Source organism: Pelobates fuscus, chromosome 13 (genome assembly GCF_036172605.1).
Source record: "Pelobates fuscus isolate aPelFus1 chromosome 13, aPelFus1.pri, whole genome shotgun sequence".
In the NCBI taxonomy this organism is placed as follows: domain Eukaryota; kingdom Metazoa; phylum Chordata; class Amphibia; order Anura; family Pelobatidae; genus Pelobates; species Pelobates fuscus.
Genome location: NC_086329.1, coordinates 23186935 through 23212000, shown reverse-complemented (window position 1 = coordinate 23212000; position 25066 = coordinate 23186935). Strand labels below are relative to the sequence as shown.

The following is a 25066-nucleotide window of genomic DNA, read 5'->3' as shown; positions in this document are numbered from 1 at the left end:
GTTGTACCTTGCACCACCTTTACTGAAGTTTTATGTATGTATGCTTAAATATAAAACAATGGTTCCTAGATATGTCAAAAACTTTCACTAGCAGCCTGTAATAGTCTGCATTTCAATACACATAATAGTGTAAAATGTGACGGCAGATAAGAACCATTCGGCCCATCTAGTCTGCCCAATTTTCTAAATACTTTCATTAGTCCCTGGCCTTATCTTATAGTTAGGATAGCCTTATGCCTATCCCACGCATGCTTAAACTCCTTTACTGTGTTAACCTCTACCACTTCAGCTGGAAGGCTTTGCCATGCATCCACCACCCTCTCAGTAAAGTAATACTTCCTGATATTATTTTTAAACATGTGCCCCTCTAATTTAAGACTAAGAGTATGTACTTGTTTCATATGCTGCTGCTGCTGTGTTAAATAGATTTTCCAGCGGTAGAAGTCATTCATTAACCAGTGTTTTGAGACATTTTGACAACCGAACTGCAAAATCTGGTCCAAACTCCTGATTTGTTCAGAACTGATCTGTTTTTTTTTTCTTCCATTTAATACAATAATAATTTAAATATCACAATTACATTTTTATTTCCCCATACTTCATTTTTTTTTTGTGAATACGAAAAGTATTGCCTGTGTATATGTTATTTTTGTTTGTTTTTGTTTAGAAGAATGTTCTTTTTAAGTCTGTTTTAGATGCATTTGTAGACACACATCTAAGATAATGTGATCATTTTCACTATAATCAGTTGCACTGTCATCTTATGGTATTGTTATACCAATTATTATTTTTTTGTGGTAGTTTGTCATTAGTTTTGGTTCTGTATCTCTGCTTGTCTGTTTTGCAGTTTTGGCGTTATGGAGATTGGGTGGATGTGGTCATTGATGATTGCTTGCCAACGTTTAATAATCAGCTGGTGTTTACCAAGTCTTCTCAGCGTAATGAGTTTTGGAGTGCTCTGCTGGAGAAAGCTTATGCAAAGTAAGACTCTCATCAAAAATCCTCCTTGTACCGTTACCATATGTATTGTGTTGGAAAATAAAAAGCTTATGTTTATTTATTTTAAATTAAAATGGAATCCGAATAAGAAACCTGGAATTCCTTGTGTCACTGGAGGGCTTTGCATCAGTTGGGTCAAGCCGCGTTCTCTTCCTTGAACAGTGAACAATACATGTTAAATAAAACGTTTAAAAGTTTGTTTCGAAGTCAGGCTCCCACAGGATCCTAGGTGAGTTACCAGTATGTGCCCCTCCTTCACTAAATTCATATCCTGTGGACAAAGACTGCTGTTTTCCCTCACTGTACCCTCCGGTCCTGAGTAAATAAATTCAAAGTGTATTAAGTCCCAGCCTCCACTACGACCTATTTAGTAATATAGTTATTATTAATGAGAGAATAGTTCACGTCCAAGGAGGTGCAGAGTACTTGCACCTGTCATTTCTAGTCTAGTTTGAGGAAGTCTCATTTCACCAGTTTGCATACCGTTCTGCAATGCCCCAACGTTGGCACAGCACAGGTCATTGCAGCAACAGTTTGAAGCCCACTCACCCCAGTGCATCTTCCTTCCAGTTTTGATGACTGTCTGTCACCACCTAACACTTGGACCTGGTTGTCAGTCAATCAATAGAGTGGTAAAGTTAGTGGGTGCTGCGGCCAGAGACCTGCCACCGCGCTAAACAATAACTGTTGGAAATACTTCTTTCAAAAACAACTTCTGAACAAAAAGTTAGGTGAACAATCAGCATAAAAAAGATGATCAAATTTTAAATAATTTAAAAATAAAATAAAACTGTATTGGTGCATATAGATGTAATGGAAATGCCTTTTAATCCATGCTGTATATTTAACTTTTGATGCTTTAAAAGGATATGTAATGTACATGCTTGCAGTAGCATTCATTATAGTTTTATTATGCATCTGTTGAGTGAGCTCCTGTGGTTTGACATTTATCCGTCATTTACCCTGCGTGACCATAAGGAAACATTTTAGTGAATGTAGAGCATTTGGCGCACTTCAGGAGATCATATAACAAAGTCAGACTCTTCAGTTGTTGAATAAATATTTATTATTGGGTCATCCTCTATATAATCTAAGTTTTCACCGATATTTTAAAATTCTATATTTGAGGTTTTTTTTTTTTAAACTGTAATGGCTTTGCTGTCCAAAAACACTAGTATACCAAATGTAAATACCATCAGATGGTGATTAAATAGGACATTAAAGGTGCTCCAATATTTTGCGTATTGCACTTAGAGGAGAGAAAAATACATGCCCACCTCCTAAAATGATTGTTGGAGTCTCCATTAGACTGTGAAAGTCACTGTTAGAATGGCAGGGTCTACTTCTGGATGTTACCAATATATATCACACTTATTTTTCTCTACTGCTGGAAAAGCACTTGTGTTTTGCTCCGCATTTTGCAAGAGTTATTTATAATAAGAGCTAACAAATTCACTTTTCTACTTTGTGTAATCTTTGTTGCCATTCTAATTGCTAATTGTTCTGGTCTTATTTGTGTTTATAAAAAACAAAACCCAAAAAACCTTGTAACTTGTAAACCACGTCATGTTACCATTGCTTCCTACGCTCTTCCATTTCAGATTGCATGGATCGTATGAAGCTCTCAAAGGTGGAAACACCACTGAGGCGATGGAGGATTTCACCGGCGGAGTGACGGAATTTTACGAGATTAAGGATGCTCCAAAGGACATATTCAAAATATTGAGAAAAGCTTTTGAAAGGGGTTCGCTCATCGGATGCTCAATTGATGTAAGCGTAAGGAACAAATCTCCACAGATTTTTCAATATCTGGTGTGGTAAAATAGGTAATTTATAAGAAAAATCATTTATAAGAAAAAAAAAATAGCTGTTATAAATGCAGACACATGTATTTTCGGCTGTATTTTTCGGAATATTTTTTACATAGACAATGCATTAGCCATTCATGTAATATGTAATGTAAATTAAATTCAAGTAACAAAAAGTAATTTACTTGGGTACCCTTATTTGCAGCTGCTGTCAGACCTCTTTCTAAGCAGGAAAACAAGTCTAATCAGGAAAATAAGTACTTAAGCCATACGAGCAGTACCATTCTTAACTTGGGATGAGTTGAACTGCTCTGTAAACAGAGCAGACATACAGGTGATACTCGAAAAATTAGAATATTGTGCAAAAGTTCATTTATTTCAGTAATGCAACGTGAAAGGGGAAACTAATATATGAGATAGACGCATTACATGCAAAGCAAGATAGTTCAAGCCGTGATTTTTCATAAGTGCGATGATTATGGCTTAAAGCTCATGAAAACCCTAAATCCACAATTTCAGTAAATTAGAATATTACATGCAATCAATATAACAAGGAGTGTACATAGATTCTCTGTTGGGTTCAGGTCAGGCGAGTTTGCTCGCCAATCAAGCACAGTAATCCCACAGTCAGTGAACCAGGCTTTGGTGCTTTTGGCAGTGTGGGCAGGTGCCAAGTCTTGCTGGAAAATGAAGTCAGCATCCCCATAAAGCTTGTCTGCGGAAGCAAGCATGAAGTGCTCCAAAATCTCCTGGTAGACTGCTGCGTTGACCCTGGACTTAATGAAGCACAGTGGACCAACACCAGCAGATGACATGGCTCCCCAAATCAACACAGGCTGTGGAAACTTCACACTGAACTTCAAGCATCTTGCAGTGTGTGCCTCTCCATTCTTCCTCCAGACTCTGGGTCCTTGGTTTCCAAATGAGATGCAAAAGTTGCTCTCATCAGAAAAGAGGACTTTGGACCACTGAGCAACAGACCAGGTCTGTTTTTCTTCAGCCCAGGTAAGACGCTGCTGACGTTGTTTGTTGTTCAGGAGCGGCTTGACAAGAGGAATAAGACATCTGAAGCCCATGTCCAGGATCGGTCTGTGTGTGGTGGCTCTTGATGCAGTGACTCCAGCCTCAGTCCACTCCTTGTGAAAGTCCCCAACACATTTGAATGGCCTTTTCCTGACAATCCTCTCCAGGCTGCGGTCATCCCTGCTGCTTGCGCACATTTTTCTTTCACACTTTTCCCTTCCACATAACTTTCTATTAATGTGCTTTGGGAACATCCAACTTCCTTTGCATTTACCTTTTGAGGCTTTCCCTCCTTATGGAGGCTGTCAATTATGGTTTTCTGCACAACTGTCAGGTCAGCAGTCTTCCCCATGATTGTGATGCCTACTGAACCAGACTAAGAGACCATTTAAAGGCTCAAAAACCCTTTGCAGGTGTTATGGCTTACTTAGCTGATTAGAGTGGGACACTGTGAGCCTAGAATATTGCACCTTTTCACAATATTCTAATTTACTGAGATTGTGGATTTGGGGTTTTCATGAGCTGCAAGCCATAATCATCGCACTTATGACAAATCACGGCTTGAACTATCTTGCTTTGCATGTAATGCATCTGTCTCTCATATATCAGTTTCCCCTTTTACGTTGAATGACTGAAATAAATGAACTTTTGCACAATATTCTAATTTTTCGCGTATCACCTGTACTATGGCTGCTATTAGTTTGCACACATAGCCCAGTTCTTTAATCACTATAAATATGAGCCAGTCTCATAGCTGAAAATAGGTAGAAGATGCTCAATCCTACATCACTTAGTTTGGTTTGTTGCTGCCCATATTGACCATAATAAATGTGTGGTTGCTAAGCAGCAGTTTAGTGCTTATTTTATTTATGGCAATGAGGGTGTCTTTTATATATCCCTCTTGCTGCCAAAGTCATAGATATTTGCACTATAAAATCTTGATCACCGCAGATTAAATATCCTAGGTTTATTTGTAGAAGTTTAAACTTGGCTTATTACATTTCAAACTTGAATTTTTAAAGCAATTTAAGAAAAGAAATGTGATCATTTTAGTTATATTTGCCTGAAGTGGTGATAATGGTTCTGGTCTCGCAATATCAACAGCTGACCACTGTGAAAGGGATTCTGGGAGATTTTATTTTTAGTAAAAACTGAAGTGGGGACATTCCTAGGAGGGAGCATTCACAGCACCTGCTCAAGTCTGCTTTTCTACGATTTTATCGCGCAGCAAACCTATCAGATTTAGTCATTTTAGATTGTGTTGGTTACAACTGACCACAAAAATTGTATCCCACCACATTGTATACAAACACGCACAAATTGGCTTTATTTAAGTTGCAGATGGTGTTTTTAGAGGAGAACTTTTAGAAAAACCGTCAATAGGCAATTTATTTTAAATTGTATCTCCATCTCTCTTGTGTTTTATACGTTATATGTCAAGCTTCCTATACTATTAGATTGATGCACTTATTGACTCCACAACATCATTACAAGGATTTAAACTACTTTTTACTTTCAAGATTGAATTTGTTATGTATTTTTACAGTCTCATTCATCGTTCCTTAACAGCCCAAATGCAGTAGATCAGGTCGTTAAGTTTGGCAGCACCGATGTTGACTTGTATTTTTCATGACGTCCGTCCACATGTTGGTCAATGTACTTCACAAACCTCGGTCTCCTGCCAAAGTTAGCCATCACATTGACAGAACTATCCTTGTCTGTTTCATTTAATACAAAAATGATAATATGCATCTTACAATACTAATGCAGATAAATTAATCACTTGTAACGGTTTTTGTTTCTCTGATTCTGACCTGGTACATCTAACATATCTTTCTTGTATGCTTTCTGTTGCCGGATACCAGGACAAAAATGAGTTTTCCTACGGGGTTTCTCCCCCGAGTGATATAGGGGAAGCAATTAAACGAATGATAGAGAATGTGGGTGACACGCAATCCGATTTAGATGGCAAGGACCCAAATTCAGCTTGGGTTCGTATGCAATTTGCATGATATGGTGGCTATAAAAGAAGTTCCGTTATCAGCTTGGCATAAAGTTTGTTTTGTCATACAACTCCGTATGTAGATGTAGAGACAAGAAAATGGCTTATTTGGTTACAACATGACAAGTGAAAGCCCATAGTGTGCAGCTAGTCTGTTGGGAAAATAAAAAGATTACCCATATAGTGGCACTGTGAATGGCTAAAAGAAGCTGGGTCTAGTTTATACACCAATTTAATTTACTAATATAGAAAAATATAGTTTTTAATGTGCACATTTATAATACTATGTTCTTATTGTTTTATTTTTCATATGCTTAAACATAAGCAATACAAACAAAAACCCAAGTACCCCTGCCTCGAGAATAATTTCTATTGATTTAAATTCCAAAGGAAACGTGTAGACACTATTTATGTTGATCCCAGATTGGAAAACAAACCTGATTTAAAGAGTGTATGAACTATTAATGTGAAGTATTATTATCACAAAATTAAAATATAATACACACATAATAGCCACACACAGTGGTGTATCCTGGTTTTGTGCGGCCCTAGGCATGACAAAACTCAGGCGCCACCCCCCCTTCCCCCGCCACCCCCCCTTCCCCGCCTTCTAAATACACACACACATTCACTGACAGACACACATACACTAGCTAACAGACATGCATACACTCTCACTAGCAGACACACTCACTAACAGACACACACACACACACACACACTAACACACTCACATTTTTTTGTATTATTAAATCCCCCCAGCCTCCTTACCTTTGGGAATGCTGGTGTGGCTTTTCGTTTCCCTGGGGTCCAGTGGGGCTGCTGGCCGGCCGGTGACCGCAGGCGGCGAGCACTGATCCTCCTATTCAGCTCCCTCGCGCGCCGCAGAGTGATACCGGGAGCCAGAATATGACGTCATATTCCGGCTCCCGGCATCACTCTGTGGCGTGCTCGCGAGAGAGCTGAGCAGAGAGCTCACTAATCAGTGCTCCCTCGCCAGCTCCGCCCGCCCACCTGGGTTGTCAGCCGCCAGGCTAACAAGACATTTGCCTGGGCATTTGGGGTGGCTTTTTTGCCGCCCCCTGGAAAGTGCCGCCCAAACAAATGCTTTGTTTGCCTTGTGGCTAATAAGTCCCTGGCTACACACAGAGGACACTGACACACACACATTTACACACAGAGGACACTGACACACAGTGTGTGCTTTAAGTTGTAACACAGAAATGTGTTGATCATTTAAAATAATATTCCCTTAAACTCATTATCCTTATTACTAGGTTTTATAAAGTGCGAACATATTCCGCAGGGCTGTACAATTGGGGAAGAACAAAAACACAGTACAAATTGCACAGACTAATGCAAAAAATGGCCCTGCCATTGAGCTGAGATCTAGCCATTGAAACTTTTTTATACAAAGTGCTTAGTTAGATAGCCCGTGAGCTTCCAGTCTAAAGGTTACAAGGAAGATTTGAGACGAGAGGTAGCAGGGTGAATTTGGAAGTGATGGGCAATAAAAAGGAAAGACTAATCTCAAGCAGCTGGAGTAGCATGCTATAAATTTAGGAGAAATTTAATGGGGGAGGGAGTGAATTTTTGCTTGTGAGTTCGGTTTGTGAATTAAGGTCTAAGTAACCGAGATAACGATAAGGAGGGGTAAAGAATGGAGAGAGAGAAAAAGGGAGAGGGGGTGGGTAGAGCAAGCATTTGTTGTATACAATTGAAAAGTTTACCAACCAAAAACACAAGTTTATATTACTAAACATAACTTGTTTGATCGCAATGGGTTCCTGTACGGTTATATTGTTCCTGATTGTGTATTCCTGTTTATACATATATACTAATCACTGTCTTGCTGTGCATGTGGGCAGAAAGGGATTGTGACTTGTCTCTGCTTTCATTGGCTTCTGTGCAGTGAAAATGGAAATAAGCTGTTATAACACTGCTGCCTATATTAGGCACTTGCAAAATCACATACTTAATGTTGTAGTTTGACAAATGTGTGTTGACTTTCTTAAAATATAATTGGAAGGTTAATAAATAAGTTCTAATTTGTTCCTTAGTAGGTATGCAAAAAGTTTTAAAAAGTTGAAAAAAGCAATTAAACTTGGCTGTAATTCAGTACCAGGACATCAGCCAACCCATCCATAATGACCAAGTATGACAATTTCTGTTCAGTCTAATGCTTCTCATTGCTACTATCTGTCAGTTCATTTTTTTTCCCATGATAAGCATTCCTTGTGTTCACTGTAATTGTACTGTGTGTGATAACACTGAACATATAGTTTTGAAGGATCTATCAAATTGTAGTTTTTATATTGGTTTCCAATTTAGTGCTTTATACCACCATATCATAAACATTTATTTAGAAAGTATATTATCATAAACAATACCATTCTTCCCAACTGTCATGATTTCGGCGTCCTGTCCTACCGTCCCAATTTTTTTCCCGTGACACCAACGGATGGCTTGGGGTAGCACAGCGCAAGTGCTTCATTAGACATGCTCACACTGTGCAGCGTGCACTAGGACCATGCAGATCAACAGTGCTTACTGCATGGTCCTCTATGTGTGGGGGATGACTGGGGAGGCTCCGTGAGTATTGGAATGCTTCAGTGTGTGGACCTGCCTACTTTTCCCCTTTCAGTTGTCAACACCCCCAGTAAGAGCCGCCCTCATCACGATTCCACAAGTGACAACGTTGGAATGAAATATATTGAGATTTGCATGAAGCAAAGATTTTCTGAAATTTTAGCATTTAGTCTGCTCTTTCTCCTGCTATGCGTGAAAAAATATATGTATTTTTTGTTTGTCTATGCTTTGGATTTGATTAATTTGTTTGCTTAGCTTGACTGTGAATATGTCTGCCTGTTAAATGACCAATGCATTGATTGTCCAATATCTATCTCTGCGTGATTTATTTTTTCTGTTTCATTACACTTCTTCCCTAGGCCATTGTACCTGCTCAGTTTGAGACCCGCATGGCCAGTGGGCTTGTTAAAGGCCATGCCTATTCTGTAACCGGAGTGGAAGAGGTATGAACGAAGATAATGCTTCCATTTTTGCAAAGTTTTAGGATCTATTGTTGCAGCAGACATAAAAACAATACGATGTGTCCTAATACAGCATATGGAGACAAATAGGAGATTATCTTAATGTTATTACGGTTTCTGTAAGTGTTATCTTCCTCAAGCAGGAGTGGGGCACTTGCCCAAGGGCCAAGTAGGGAGATGTACTGATCTCCCTGCCGGCTTAAAGAGGGCCCCATGAGAGCCAGAGCTCTGGGCCCCAAGTGGCCACCAATCCGCCTAATGGAGACCCTGGTGAGACAGCATGATCCACTTGGTAAATGTACTGCGCATAAACACCTTTAAGCAACTGTAAGATTATTACTTGTGGTGTGTTTTAAATCACATGAGAAACTCAATCTTCAGGCTTAGGTAAAACCATGTTTTTCCTTGTTTTATTAATATGTTTTGTTTTGTGGCACAGACAACATTTAAAGGAGACAAGGTTAAGCTTGTCCGTCTCAGAAATCCTTGGGGGCAGGTGGAATGGAACGGATCATGGAGTGACAAGTAAGGCATACTATTAAGCAATTTCTGCTTCCAGTGCATCGTATGAGTTGTGTGTGTCAAGTAGCAGAATACATTATCAAAAGAATGATACCATTTTTTTACTCAATTATATTATATGCTTTTTTATGCACTGATTAGTTATTTACTTTTTTATTCTGATCCTATTTTTGGTGATGTGGCACCCTAAACTAGCTCGCAATCATATATACACTTTTTATATATATATATATATATATATATATATATATATATATATATATATATATATATATATATATATATATATATATATATATATATATATATGTGTAAGCTCTCAAACGTAAAAAAAACAAGCAAACCAAAATAACCTAGAAACAGGCACTGTGTCCTAACTGCTTCTATCTTATAGCTCGAAGGAATGGACAATCATCGAAAAGTCAGAGAAATCCCGGCTGCAGCATCAGATAAAGGAAGATGGAGAATTTTGGTAAGGAAACCGTATTAAATCTAGTTTTACATTCATTTCTTTTTTGCATTTAGAAATTATTGGTATCTTTAATACTGGGTTAACATTCAACATGGTCAGGGCCACCATCAGGGCATGAAAGCCCACAGTGTGCTATGGGGCCTGCTTTAGGAGGTAGAACTATCCTCTAAACCGCACTATAACAATGAGTAATAATGAGTCACACTGGCCTCTGACCAGAACAATCCCACCCTCTCCCCCTGTGCGTCAGTGGGGGGACCAGGAGAAAGTGATTACAGATCACTTCCTGCTGACATATATGCAGAATTACATACAGCCACCTGCAGTAACCCCAGCCCACTCCCGCTGGACTCAAGGAAGCCATCCTGCATCTAAAAGGTATTGGAGATATATGCTGCAAGTTTTAATTTGTGTGTGTGTGTGACTCTCTGTGTATATCTGGGATTGTGTCAATGTGTTTAACAGTCCCTAATGCAAAACTCAGCCACTCCAGCCACTTCTGAAGTCTTCCAAATGTTTAATGCAGAATACGCAAGGTAGATCAATAAAGCAGGAAGTGAAAGTCCTTCCTTTACCTTGTCAAAAACTTGCCTTGAGTAAGGAACTTTTTATTCATATTTTATTTTGAGTATTATATTGTGATTTCTAGTGGTGTGTACTCTGGGATCCTCTCACCTTCCATAATTTCATTGCTGCACTTTTATCCCTCAGGATGTCATTTGATGACTTCATGAAGAATTTCACAAAATTGGAAATCTGCAATCTGACAGCAGATGCTTTAGAAGCAGATCAGCTCCAAACATGGACAGTCTCGGTTAATGAAGGACGATGGGTCAGGGGCTGTTCTGCAGGAGGATGTCGGAATTTTCCTGGTATTAACAACATTTGAAACCTTATTTTGTTCACCTGATTTTTTTTTCTTCTTATACTGAATCATTTAATCTGTCACCTTATTATTATCTTTTAACAAATATGTTTAAAACTATTTTGTCAACAAATTATTATATCCATCTAAGCAAGCTGACTGTGGAGGTGGTCATTCTACGGTTTCATCTTAATTTTCCCACTCTCCGTGCCTTATGTTAAGACCGATAATAAAAGCTGAGTTTTGCATTTAAGGTTTACATTTGGTAAATAGACCTCACTTGTCATACTTGTCAGAATTCCAAGAATGACTTGGTGGCCCGTTTGTCATCATTTAGTATGAATCAACCATATATAGGATAAAACACACTATAAATTAGCTGTGACACTTGTCGTGCTATTTATAACATATTTATGATCTACAAAATGTCAGATACTTATTGGACGAACCCTCAATATCGTCTCAAACTCCTGGAGGAAGACGATGACCCTGATGACAATGAGGTCGTATGTAGCTTCTTGGTGGCACTGATGCAGAAGAATCGTAGAAAGGATCGAAAAGCGGGTGCCAACCTTTTTACCATAGGCTTTGCAATTTATGAGGTAACATTCTTTTCTTATTTTTGCTTGTCCATGATTGGTGTTCATAAAAAAAACAAAAAAAAAAAACTGTGCAGATTCATTCCATACGTGCCTTCAGATCAATCTCTTTTTTTTAATCATGAATTTTTAGATTCACATTGATTGATAGTAACATAAGGTTCAGACAGCGTTGACATCCAAAATAATCACGTAAAACCTTGTACATGCTCAATTACAAACACTTCATGGCCCTAACATACAGACTAATAACACTGCATATGGTTGCACTACCTTGTTGTAAATTTTACGTTTTAGAATTTTCATTTTCATTCAGTTGTTAATCTTTTTATTCATTTGTTTTTTTTTATTTTTTCACTAATAAAACTTAAAACTGATGATTGAAATGGAATTTGAATACATGCCAAATGTATCATATACAAATGAACAGAAATGATTGAGCAGCAGTGTAAATGGAGAATATGCATTTTCCACCTATGATTGTTTATTGGCCCTTAGTAAAACATATTCTCCTTATGATACTCACCTTGGATGTCCCTACTGACATAGTCCATCCTCCACTTTTATAAATGATCTTTTTATTGTTATTATTTTTAATAAATCGTTTTAATTTCCCTGCTTTATTTTTCCTTGTGTTCAGACTCCACGAAATGCACCTTTACGTTTTAAAGAGAAATGTCCTTATTGCTGTTTACCTTTGTTCTATGTGAGCAGCCATGTTGAAGTCTTCTTTGGTCAGAAGCATAGCAAGCATAGTATACATTCACAAATTCTAATATCATGTGCAGGCACCAGGCATCTCAAACATGCATTCTGGGTGGGGTAATACCTTCAGATTGCGCATAGTCGTGGTTGACAAGTTTCTTTTTCCAGCTGAAGTGTGTTTAAGATGGTCATCCCCATATAGCAAGGGTAAGCCAGAAAATGAACTAAAAAGATTTATTAACTAGCCCATGGGTAGGCAACCAGATGTTGTGGACCACATCTCCTATAATGCTCGTATAGCCATAATGTTGGCAAAGCATCATGGGAGATGTAGTACAGATGTAGATGATGTACATCATCTGGAGTGCTAAAAGTTGCCGATCCCTGTAAAACAGACGTAGCCTAATCACATGCTGCCAATATGCAGGGTCAAAAACCAATAGGTTAAAAAAATGCTGTGTTAAAGTATAATTTCTATAATATAAAAAGGTGTGAAAACAATATGGCAGCAATAACTCTCTGAGAAAGTAGTCATTTATTTAAAGATGCCTGTAAAACAGAATAAGCACTCGTAATGGTAGATCAATAACACAAAATGAACAGCTCCATCTGTGAAAGTCATGAAAATGTCTGTAAAAGACATTAGAATCATTTGCCATACCTAGCGCTGTAGGACATAGTTTCACTTAAACTAAATGGGGAAAATAAAACAAAGCACATCCCAAATTGTAATATGTGTTGTTCTGTTTGTAAACGGTCTGTCTGCCTTTTTTCTCTACATACAGTATACTGCATCTACCACGTGTACTGTGTTTAACCAAAGAGGCAGATGGTCAAGCCTTAAAAAAAACAAATATTACAATGAAAATAATAGATGCAAACCTTCAAAATTTTGATGCATTAACTACCTCATGAAAATATTATGCACATTTAATGCACGCTTTGCGTTTATGAAAATATGGGAAGAAAGTAAAATATGAATTTAGGATTTTTGCATATAGTGTGAGTTTGTCATGGAAATTTGATGCCCAGCAACAATGTAAACAAATAAATAAAAAAGTGCCTCAAGACTTTGGCTCTGCGGTCTACTGGAATAAAAAAATGCTGTGATAGGTTAATAGGGTAGGATTTTTATTGAGCATATTATGTTAATATTTAGGTAATTTTCTTTAACAAATCTATAACATACTTGTTTCTCTCCATTTAAAGGTTCCGAAAGAGGTATGATATGAAAGGATAAGTAATTAATGCATGTTCCTGTCTGCTGATTGATCTACCTTGTTTCATAACCTAATTGTAACCGCTGTGCAGTGATGTACTAACTTTAAACCTCAAAAGAATTTATCATGAAAATGTATTTTGCAGAATTTCATTGTAAGTAATTAAGCCTAAACCTGGCTGGTTGATTTATGCTCTCCTAAGGAACCACATTTGTATCTGCTAAGTCACATGCTGCAAAATAGTTAAATAGATTTGCCCTACTGCCCCCCACCCCCATTTGTTTCTCTGTAAATGAACAATTTGTTAAAAATAAAGCACATTAATATACACTGTAGCAAACTAAAGCAGTAATGCACATTTGCTAACAATGTAATGAGTAAAACATATTGAGCTGCTATAGTGCTAAGTAATGCAAAAAAGAAAAGAGCCAGTATAATGTCTACATATACCAGTGCCAGATAAATCTTACACAATGACTAGTTAAATAAAATCAACCACAATATGCAATAAAGAAAGGGGAGACATTTAAGAAAATGGGGGATAATGAAACAGAGAGAGAACCACGAGGAGCTGGTGTTTAAATGGGCAATATCGTACCCATAGAATAGCATACGGGTTGGCGGTAAAGAATTCTTCCAGAACCGGAGATTGCTGCTTTGTAAATTCATAGTTTCAAGTGCTGAGATCTTGTTATAGTAAAGCCAATACACAGACAGGGCTACTGGATCGTAAATAAAGGCAAAATTAATTTATCGAGTGGATGCCCTTCCAGTATGGTTTGATGACGATATAAGAAAAGGTGATGAATTAAAATCTAGATTGCGAAATTAAGTTCAATATTGGTAAATTGGAAAAAGTTAAAGAATTTTGGGGCGAAACTTTGCAATTTATTTTCAGTTTACCACAATTCACTGTTCAGTAAACGGTCTTGTGTCCTTGAATTCTATTAGTCCACCCATCTCTTGGTACTGCCTGTTAAACCCCATGACTGTTTTCTGTTATGATAATATGATCACACTGGCGGTCCATTCTGTCATTGAGAGTTAAAGCCAATGGAGTTTTAATAGACAAGAAACCAGCTCTTTATCGAAGGTTCCTGATGCTCGTAGTCCCCAGCCTGGCCCCTGCTGTTACTCCAACATAGGATTGTGCTCACCATAGGGCGCTCTTTAGATTAAGGTTAAATAGTTAACCCATTTGTCTCACTTAGTCATGACCTAGTTAACCCATTTGTCTCACTTAGTCAGAATTGGCTCTAGTCAGACCCCGTGCAACATAACTTCACACACCATGCAAAAAACATCATTCATAAAATCTATGAATCTCACCGGCCGCTTTTCTAAACAGTAACACTTGGTAATCTGTTCCATAGATTCTAAATGTAAATCTGCAAAGTGCATTTTTTTTATTACACTATGTAAAATGTGTCTGTGATGAGCTGAAAGTAATGTTCTGATAGTCTTACAATTTAATATCTGTCCACGTGAACGAGTGTGAATGAATGTGTATTCATTTTATTAATGTAGTCTGTCCAGTCTGGTTTTGAGTAATTTGTTTTAAAACTATTCCAATTGACGTACATAACCAGTTTCAAAGTGAAAACCAGGTGTCGTATCACTAAATATTGAGTTGCCACATGAAATCGAATGTTGGGAGACAAAACTACTTGTGATTGGCTGTATTAACTTCGGTTGTAACCGGGTAGTTTTTATTACAATTTAAGCACTCTATTTCTTTATTTTTAAATTGGTGAATTTGCAGCTCCTTACCCCTGTACCCCCGACTCGTATAGACACCGGAGATATTTTGGGCTGTATTGCCTAGTACAGACTTTGAATAATACGAATTGCAATACACCGCATCATGAATGCAGCGCAACCCCTTCACTCTAGCAGAGACATCTAAAAAAAACATGCCTTAATGAACACTTCTGTGGCTCTTATGGAAGCATTGTATTTCAGATACACTCAAATCGCACACTTTCAGAACGCTCTATTTTGAGAGCAACATTTTAAACAAATAACAACGTTTGTGTGTGTTTTTTTATATATATATATATATATTTATTTAATTTTTATCATCAACTATTTTATATTAATTTTTTTATGTAACTTGATATTTATTGAAATGCCCACTGAGTTTATCTGTATTGTGTTTTTTTTATTGTTTGCTGATCTGTTTCTGTGCATGCCTGACCTTGTTCAAGCCTCTGATTATTTTGACAAAGATCTGATCAGATTTGATCCTGGTCATAGAAGTAGAATATTTAGGGTGATGTAGATAGATGTAGATAGAAAAATTACTAATATGTATTGGTAGCTTTTAAGCAAACACATATATAATGGTAAAAACCTCTTGCTTAAGCAATTCAAACCTAGTACAGTCCTTTAAAATAATTCTTCCATTTATCGAAAAGACTGTCTTAAAGCCTTGGTCCATATAATAATGGAATATGCATAGCTATAGATATCAGTCAGAAGTTCACCCACAAACAGGAATGTATAGGAAATGTTAAATCATCCAAAAAATAATTAATCTATGTTAGTGATTGCCAACACTAGAACTACGTTTCCTTCGTACGTTAAACTACATTTCCCATAATACACAGCAAGCAGAGATTGCTAGCCTTTAGGGTGTGAGAGTTTTTAAAGGGGAAGACAGTTCACAACCATCTGCAGTAACTACGTTTCTGTCAAAGACCTATTCATTGACTGACGCACGCCATGCCAATCTAGTGAATCTGCTGAGATCATGAATACATATTGACTAGCACCCATTACAAATGATAAATAGATGATATTGAATGCAAACCAGCGTCAACATAACTGCAAGAGATAAGTAAAATCTCAAGATTTATGTGGCTTCTTATGCACATAGCAATTATTAAAAAATATCTCTGTATAAAACAAATTCTGATTTTCTACAGATGCATGGCAATAAGCAGCACTTACAGAAGGACTTCTTCTTGTACAATGCATCTAAAGACAGGTGTAAGTCCTATATTAACATGAGAGAAGTCTCCCAGCGATTCCGCTTACCTCCCAGCGAATACGTCATCATCCCTTCTACTTATGAGCCCCATCAAGAAGGGGAGTTTATTTTACGGGTTTTCTCTGAGAAAAGAAACATCTCTGAGTAAGTTCAATGCTTGTTACCGATTAATCGGCATATTTTGTGTATGCATCATATTATTTAAAGAATGTACTTAGGCACTGCCATAAATCAACTAAAGTGGTCTACACCGGCATCTTTCTTACCTCCAAGCATTTCAGTTGGTCAGTTTAAATTTATGTGGAGTGTGGGTAAGGACACGATGATTTTAGATATTATTTTTGGACTTCACAGTCAATTAATAGTTATTTATTTTCTAATTCTTTATTTCAATACTTTATTTATGTACAACCCAATACCAAAGAGCGCAGTGTTATGTCTTTAAATGATTGCTTCCCCTGTTGGGAATATTGTCTACATATTAACAGCAGTAACCGTCACGAATGTCTGGCAGTTTCAGTCATTTCAACACATTTTCATGCAAGTTTCAGAATGTATATAATGTAACCAGCAATAACACTATAACATATACAGCTGATGTCTAACTCTTTAGTGTATCTCCAAAGCTTTTCTGGTAAGTTACGTTCGATGTGAGTGGGCATGCGCATGCTTCCCATTTCGTAGTTTTGAGGTCGGTGGAAGGTTAATGATTTCCTTTATCAGTTTGCAACAACATTCTAAACATTAACATTAAAAAAAAACAAAAGATACCGGGGAGGGGTGGGCTAAGGCCCCACATACTATCCAGTATTCTAGTTTGACTGCTTACAATATTGTTCCCATTGTCCCCAGATCTTGTAAAAGTTGGGCAATGCGTTACCGTCTTGTGCTGTTCACTTGTCCATGAGGTGTGTGTCTTTGATTTTATCTATGACTTCCGTTCGTAGTGGGACCTCAGGTTTTAGTCATGTTTGTGCTATGGCTCTGTGCACTGCAAGATTTAGCATGTTTAGGAATCTCTGCTATTTGGATGTTATTTACTCTACCGGTCTTGATAATAATGATAACCAAGGATCTAGGTCAACTTGTCTTTTAAAAACTTTAGTTATTAGGGTATTCACTTCCCTCTACAACCTCACTACACCTGGACAGATCCACCACATGTGTATATATGTCGATCTCTCGCCGCACATACACTTACCCATGTGGTGTAATACCATTGGAGTAGTGTCCTGTGGGTCTGTTCTTGTAGGGTTAGACACATGGAAGTCTTAGAACACACCTCCCATATTCTCTCCCAGTCTTTCCCTTCCAGCACCTCACCCAGACTGACCTCCCACAGGCTCACATATCTCAGTCTCTCCCATTCATTTGAACTAATAATGCTGATAGAGTATTGTTATATGACCTGTCTCTGTGATTTATTCAATACAGAGTTTTTTGAAGAATGTAAGATGGGTATGTTCACATACCTGAAGTTGCCCCTGTGTGTTAGATGTGTTGCATTTTGCATGTCAGCAAAGCTGAGCATTTGTCTCTGAGTGTACCTGTACATATTGCTGCAATCCCTTTGAAGTGTCTCATTCGCATGCTGGGCATGAATGCTCTATTTCTCAGTTGGGCTGTCATTTCCTTGTGGATCACCGCTCGTATCTTCTGTTCATTAGGTCATTTATATATATATATATATATATATATATATATATATATATATATATATATAGAATTGAGTATGGCAGGGCACTGTGTGCATAAAATCTCTCTTTGAGCTTTGAGAACTCAAAGAATTGTCAACTAGAAGTGATTCTATGTATACCCAACGTCGCCTGTCAGGGGGAGAATACCAATGTATCACCTGGGCAAACTAAGCTGCAAGATAGTAGACGTCCCACCCCCCCCCCCCCCCCCCCCTCTCGATTTGAGTCTGTATAAAAGGTTCCCAGCTACACTTTTATGCTGCCTTATCAAATCATCAATTGCTGACTGTAATTCTGCCATGTCTCAGCATCTAACCCTTACTGGAAGAGACAGAAAGTGGAATCATTTTCTGGGTAATACATTCATTTTGACAAAGTGAATCCGACCTATCCATGACATGGGTTTGTCTACCGATTTATCCAGGTCGTTAATATGCAGATGGTGGGAGTTTAATTTTTTTGTAAACATTTGTTTTGGATCAGTCTGTAATCGTCGCCCCTAAATAAGATATTGCTTCTCTTTCTAACCTGAGTTGGTATGTCGTGTCCTCGGCCGACATGTTAAGGGACATAGCCACAGATTTTGACAGGTTAACTTTGTAGCCTGTCGTGTCTCCAAAGGACTATAAGACATATATAAGAGACCCATTGAGGGGACAGAATTAGCCATGGTTAGCACATCATCCACATAGGATGAAACCATAAATGCATTTCCCGCAATCCCTTCTCCTTTAATATGTGAGTGAGATTGTATGAAGTCTAGCAGTGGATCTAAGAATAATGAAAACAGTAAAGTTAATAGGGCGCGCGTCCCATTGCTTAGGTGGAAGGCTGTTGGTTGTGCACATGTGTCTAGGCTCTGGGGCTAGAGTATAGTGCCTGAATTGCCATGATGTAGCTTTACAGGAAGCTGAACCAACGCAAGAGCTCAAACACATATGGCCACTTCACTCTGTGAAAAGCCTTCTCTACATCTAGCGCTAATACCAGACAAGGCGTTTTGGTATCTACTAGCCGCCACACCAGATCAGCCGCCCTCCTGGTGTTTTATTAGAGCTATCTGCCTTGGATGAAGCCCACTTGGTCCAGATGGACCAACGCAGTCAATATTGGGTTCAAATGTTCTTCCAAGATTTTTCTGTGTTGATTAGAGAAATTGGATGATAATTTGCTGTCGCAGCCATTTGGGAGCAGTACAATATTCGCCCAAATCATATCCCTGTCTGGTATCAATCTGCATCTCTGAAAGTATTAAATAAGGTTTCTAGATGTGGGATTTGTTCCTCTTGCAGCAATTTATAATACCCCACATATAGTACATCATAAATCTGTTTATTAAATTGTCCTTCCCCCACCCCCCATCAAGTGAGATAGGCCCACCATGGCTTTTGCTTTTGGCTTCTATCCACCGCAGGATAAGTTATGTATAAGTTACATGAGGATTTGAAAAGTGTAAAGGTTGCTGTTTTATGACTGGTTTCTGGCAATGTAATGCTGTGCTGTGGAATCCATTCGGAAAACACAATTGTAGGAAGAATGACAGTGAATGTTTGAATGTATACACATATTGTATAGCATCTCAACGTCGCTGATTTTCCAAGTCTCTACCTACGAACATTGATTAGTCATGATTAGACTGGACCATACTTTAAATCCATGAGCCCCTTAGATACACAAAATAAATGTATGACTATATTGACCAGATAAATCCAGGAGTGGAGAAGGCCGAGCTAATCCTGTATATTAGTTAGTCATTGACTGTTTGTACTTATGGAGACCCTTAAAACCTGCATTTTAGGGGCTCTAGAGAATAAAAATAAAAAATTGAGAGAGAGGAAAAAAACCCGAAAATCTGTTATTTGGATTAAATAAAAATTTGCAAACATATACTTTATAGATGACTGTCTCTTTTTATGGAAAAGTAACATTAATGTATTTTTTTTCCTATGGATTTTTCAGGGAAGTTGAAAACAAGATAGAAATTGATCGACCAAGTGTAAGTATATACTTTCTCTCTTACTGAATGTTCCGTTTATGTAGTTATATTGGGAAAATAACTGTGACCACAAATTGCAATGCATTAATCAGACGAGGTTACTCAATGAGTTGTTGAGAAGCATTAACATGGTTCAGTGCTATTATTGGTCTGTGACATATCAGATTATGCAAATTAATGGCTATTAAAGGAAAAATGGCACTATTGCTTTATTTTTAGTTGTTTGAGGCACTTACTGTCATTTATTTTCTGCTGACACTCCCCATTTTTTGCTATGTGCACAATTATTTTTTGAGTGATCTTGGGTCGGATCCAGCCCAACTGCGGTCTGATGATTAAAAATCATACATTAGCATCTGTCCATCTGTCCATCTAAATAAAAAAAACAAAAATACTCTTCCCATTATGTTAAAAACATTTATTAAATTAGAAACTCAAGACAAATTAAAATACTTCTCATGTCAACTACCTATAATAAAGCCCTGGCTTTTAAGCTAAAAACATCTAATGGCCCAGCAGTGTGTTGGAGTATTTTATTGACCTGCTTTAAGCAATGAAGCTAAGTGCTGAATTTTTTATGATTTTGCTTACAAAAGCATGTTTAACGTTAAGGTCTTCTTTCTTTTTTTTTTACGTGAAATCATTTGTGTTCAATGATTTGTCACCCTAAGATTGGGTATAACATACATTCGTAACTGAAATTATCTTTTAACGAAAGTGACCAAAGTCTAGTGTTTGTTAATATTCTGTAAATACACAATGAAAATGACCCAGAACGATGTCTACATTATGGTTAGCGGATTTTAACCTACCTTTAGTAAACTCTGTGTGAACTTATATCTACGCAAGCTTTACCATGTCTTGTATTTTTTATCTGGGATCGGGAAGTGGTTGATTCTGCAGTTATTGCTACCATTACATTAAACATATATTATTTCAGTATTCTTACTGTGTACACTAAAAAGATACTGAAAGGGCTATAACAGGGTTATCCAACCTGCGGCCCCCCAGATGTTGCTGAACTACAACTCCCATGATTCCCTGGCTATCTGTTTCATTGAAAGAATCATGGGAGTTAGAGTTCGGCAACTTCTGCGGGGCCGCAGGTTGGACAGGCCTGGGCTATAACGTCTTATCCAAATTCCTTCTAATTAGGATTACAAATATAAAAAAAAAAGCATTGCTCAATCTATTTACTTAATTATTCTGAAAGAGTCCTGCTTAAACTGAGAATTCCATTTACTATTACAGCAGTGTATAACCAAACCTTTCTATTTTATGTTGATTTATTTTGTTTCGTTTTTGTTTGTTTTTTGCTTTTTTTAATTTATTTTTTTTGCCCAGAAAAAGAAAAAAGCCAAGGTGGGTTTTCTTTAGTTTGGAACAGTGTGTGACTTATTTGCATGTGCAAGTTATCACTAGAGGTTATTTCTGTAGACGTTTCCAAAGTGTGCATAGTTTCAGCCATTTATAACATGGTTTGGTAGTTGATTAATTTTAGTGATAGTACATGTGGTTTGTTTTGCATGGTATTAAAAACAAATGAATACCTATACCTTCTCTGTATACACTTACAGAAATCGTCCCATACACAGATGCAATGATAAACATCACCTGTGTTTGGGACGATATTCACAAGCTCAGTGAATACTAAACGTTTTGCATTGCAAACTCAGAGACACGGTAGAATGAGGTACCACCTTAATCAATAATTGGTCAATCATCCAATTTGTTTTTGGTATCGAGTTTTTATCATATCATATCTCTTGGGTTCTTGCTTCCCGTCAGGCAGTGTCTATGGTGCCTTGGAGATGGGTTATCTGACTACAAACATCTTCATTGGGAAGGAAACATGTTTTTACACCATTTGTAAATCAGTTATACATTTTCTCATTCTCTGGATTTGCAATGAAGAGTATGATATTGATGTTTTTTTTTTTTTTTTTTTATTTGCATTCTTGGACAAATTAACATGGTGCGTTTACTTTAAAATAAATTATTGTTCCTTTTTTAATATTAATAGTATAATATCTCATTTCTTCTCTCACCTAATACATCTCCTCCCCATTCCAATTACATCCCCATACTGTGCAGGTCTAGTAACTGGTGTCACTGGTAGTTGTGGTGTTATGCAATGTCAGGCTGCCACTCACACTATATTCAGTCCTTGCACTGTTGGTATTTGTGTTAGAGCAGTGGCAAGTACTCCAGTAAGAGCTGCACTCAAACAGGGCAGTGCCATGTTGTATGGATTCATACCATTTATAACTGTAATGAATACCACCACCAGGAAGTCGGCCTTCAACTGACTCTTCAGACCCCTAAATCACTTTAGAATGCTGAAGTGCTTTATGTGTGAAGAGTGTGTCATCTTTATTTCAATGTACAAGAAGTGCAGATTTCGATAGAAATTGGCACTTTTATAAATTAACTTTGTTACACAATCATGATGTTTCCTGGGCAGGCAATTGCCCAGAGCACCTACTTGGCAAAAACCTCTCATTGAGTTGTATTGGGAAATCTGTGATTGGACAACCACAGAAAGTCTGGGAGGTGTTAGAAGGGGAGGGCTTGCAAAGGCAGAAGACAAGAGCTCCACAGCTATAGATATACCCCCCATTGAAAAATATACATAATTAAATGCATGCATATTTTCATTGGTTTATTTTAGTTTTATTTATTTTTCTTGGGCAGTGGAGTGTCCCTTTTAAATATGAGGTTGAAGTTAAAGAAATATTATGAGCCACAGGCCAGAATTAAAAGTCCAAAAGGACAGTTTTAAAAATCACCAAAACTGAATTTCAGTTAGCTGGCTCACATTTCCTGGTCTATAATACGGACTTCAGTCAAAACATGCAATTTTATTTGTGTGTGTTGTGTGTATTACGGTGCTATTTCTAGTCTGTTCAGGATTATGACATATTGTTTGTTATTGTTGCTGTATGTATGAGTTCCTGGCTTTGGATTGATGGAAAGGAAATTAACAAAGTTTACTGAACCAAAAGTGATATTTCCTCTGCTGACTCCTTCCAAAAGAGCCACTGTATGTATTGTGGAAAGATTATATGGCCCATTATTCGCAATGTAATCACAGAGCCGAAAGCAAACATTATAGAGTCCAGTGAACCATAAAAAGTCAGTCAACCTTAATGAATGTCCGTGTGATTCATCTGAACCACACCATAGGTGTAACTCTGTTGGAACCTGATCATTTAATGTTCCATTATTAACTGTTTCACACACTGACGGGGGAGTGTCTTTTCTACCAAAGGAACAGTGCTTATAGTGGTGATTTGTTTCATTATCATTTGTAAATGTGAGACATTTGAAGCTTTTAGTTTTTTTTTCTTAAAAACAAAAAAACAACAACAACAAAATTACACCTGTCACCTTTTTTGTTGGGAACATTCCTTTTCTTTTCAGATTGAGGGAGATAGTACAGATATTAATTGGGCATCAGGATGAAAACCGTCACGGTACATGGAAATTGAGGCCACCATTTCTGCAGTAGAAAACGATACAATGCTTAATGTTTTTACAGAGACCTCTATAGCAGTGTTTCCCAAACCAGTCTTCAAGACCCACCAACAGTCCATATTTTGTCAGTATCTCTGTTGGAATAAAACAGGGAAATGACATAAATCCTGGACTCTTGGAAGCCATGAGGACTGGTTTTGGGAACTACTGCTCCATATAATTTATTAGATGATTAGAGAGGAAAGCGGTGGGATAAAACAGGAATGAAAGGAGGAAGGGAAGGTGGGATGTGGGCCCCATGCCACCCCAGTAACTGTGATTTGCTTATTTATAAAAGTAGTCAGTCTAGTGTGTGCACTATGAAACCTTTTATTTGGGGGTACATACATCACTAAGCATGCATGTTTAGGAGGGAAAAACACAAACACAACTTTGACACCAGAACCCGGACAGGTGGTAGCGCCACCACTACAGGACGGGTATATGGTCAAAACCAGAACAAGGGGCGCAATCTGAGGAGACTGACGACCCCTGTCTCTAGACCCCCAGGAGACTATCTCAAGTTGATACCTACCTAAATCTACTTGTCTCTAACTATCTATCTTTCCTTTATACATATCAATCGAATGCAAGCACTCTAGACCAGCAAGCCGGCAGTAGGAGTGACAGGCTAGAATACGCTTACAATCTGCAGACAACAGGGGGGAGTGAGAGAACCATCATATACCCCAAGGGGACTAAGAACGAAACTCTGCTCCCTAAGCCTACTCCTCCATACTACTACCATTGTATATAGTTACTTTTGCTTGCCAACATAACAGAAAATATCTGACGGAGATGCACACAGAGAGCACAATGTATGTAACCTGTCTATACTAACCACAAGCAACTTGCATTCTGTAAAACACTTTGTGACACTGCGCTGTCACTTGCATACATATGCCTGCATTCTTGTATATCGACTTGTTCGTCAGACCAAAAATAAAGAATAAAAAAAACCACAACTTTGGTAGTATAGAATGCACGTCCATACATTCTGCTTATAGTTAAGTAAGAGGTTTTGTATTTGCCTACATATACGGCACCGATAAACGTCCGAAGTAACTGATGTAAACAAATAGGGGATTTGCCACCCAGCATAAATATATCCATGTCAAATTTTTACTTCTGAATAAAAAAAAATATCTGTAATGCTCATCCTCTATATCTTTGTTGTCCAGTTTCATAAGCAGGAGGACCATATATCAGGGGTAGGCAACCTTTTAGCAGCACTGTGTCGATATAGGATTGTGATGTCCCGTAGCGTGCCGGTCCTATTTTTTTTATAAATCGAGGTGTGTATGCTGCCGTATTCTGCTTGTGTTATTTTTACTGTAATTGCTTTGTATCGTTGTATTTGTACGTATATATGCAGGGCTGTCTTTAATAATGACTGGACCCTGGGCAAAGCATTTGCTTAGGGCCCCCTGGACCCTGTCCCCCCTTCCCAGGCATGCAATCACGTCCTCCACCTCAACACAGTGGCGGACCTAAAGTAGAGAGGTGCAAGAATTCTTGGCGGTCTCCCTGTTGCACGGGTGATTGAAAGGTAGATCCCCATCTGTCGTGCAACTCCAGAATATCATTGACAGCTGGGGCT

At 37.9% G+C, this 25066-nt stretch overlaps 1 protein-coding gene across 10 annotated transcripts in view; it reads left to right on the top strand.

Moving 5' to 3' along the window:
* The window catches only part of CAPN3 (calpain 3), a 112267-nt gene that overhangs the window by 54623 nt on the left and 32578 nt on the right, over positions 1 to 25066 (top strand). For 2 of the 10 annotated variants that reach the window (XM_063440476.1, XM_063440478.1), the window contains exons 4-16: positions 848 to 981; positions 2601 to 2769; positions 5696 to 5821; positions 8781 to 8864; positions 9322 to 9407; positions 9799 to 9876; positions 10588 to 10748; positions 11174 to 11343; positions 13255 to 13266; positions 16193 to 16401; positions 16871 to 16891; positions 19914 to 19950; positions 21295 to 21312. In XM_063440476.1, coding sequence (XP_063296546.1) covers positions 848 to 981; positions 2601 to 2769; positions 5696 to 5821; positions 8781 to 8864; positions 9322 to 9407; positions 9799 to 9876; positions 10588 to 10748; positions 11174 to 11343; positions 13255 to 13266; positions 16193 to 16401; positions 16871 to 16891; positions 19914 to 19950; positions 21295 to 21312 — 1305 coding nt within the window. Of the gene's footprint in view, positions 1 to 847; positions 982 to 2600; positions 2770 to 5695; positions 5822 to 8780; positions 8865 to 9321; positions 9408 to 9798; positions 9877 to 10587; positions 10749 to 11173; positions 11344 to 13254; positions 13267 to 13321; positions 13420 to 16192; positions 16402 to 16870; positions 16892 to 19913; positions 19951 to 21294; positions 21313 to 25066 lie in introns of those variants that run through there. The other 8 variants (XM_063440480.1, XM_063440484.1, XM_063440482.1 and 5 more) reach the window with 6 other exon arrangements.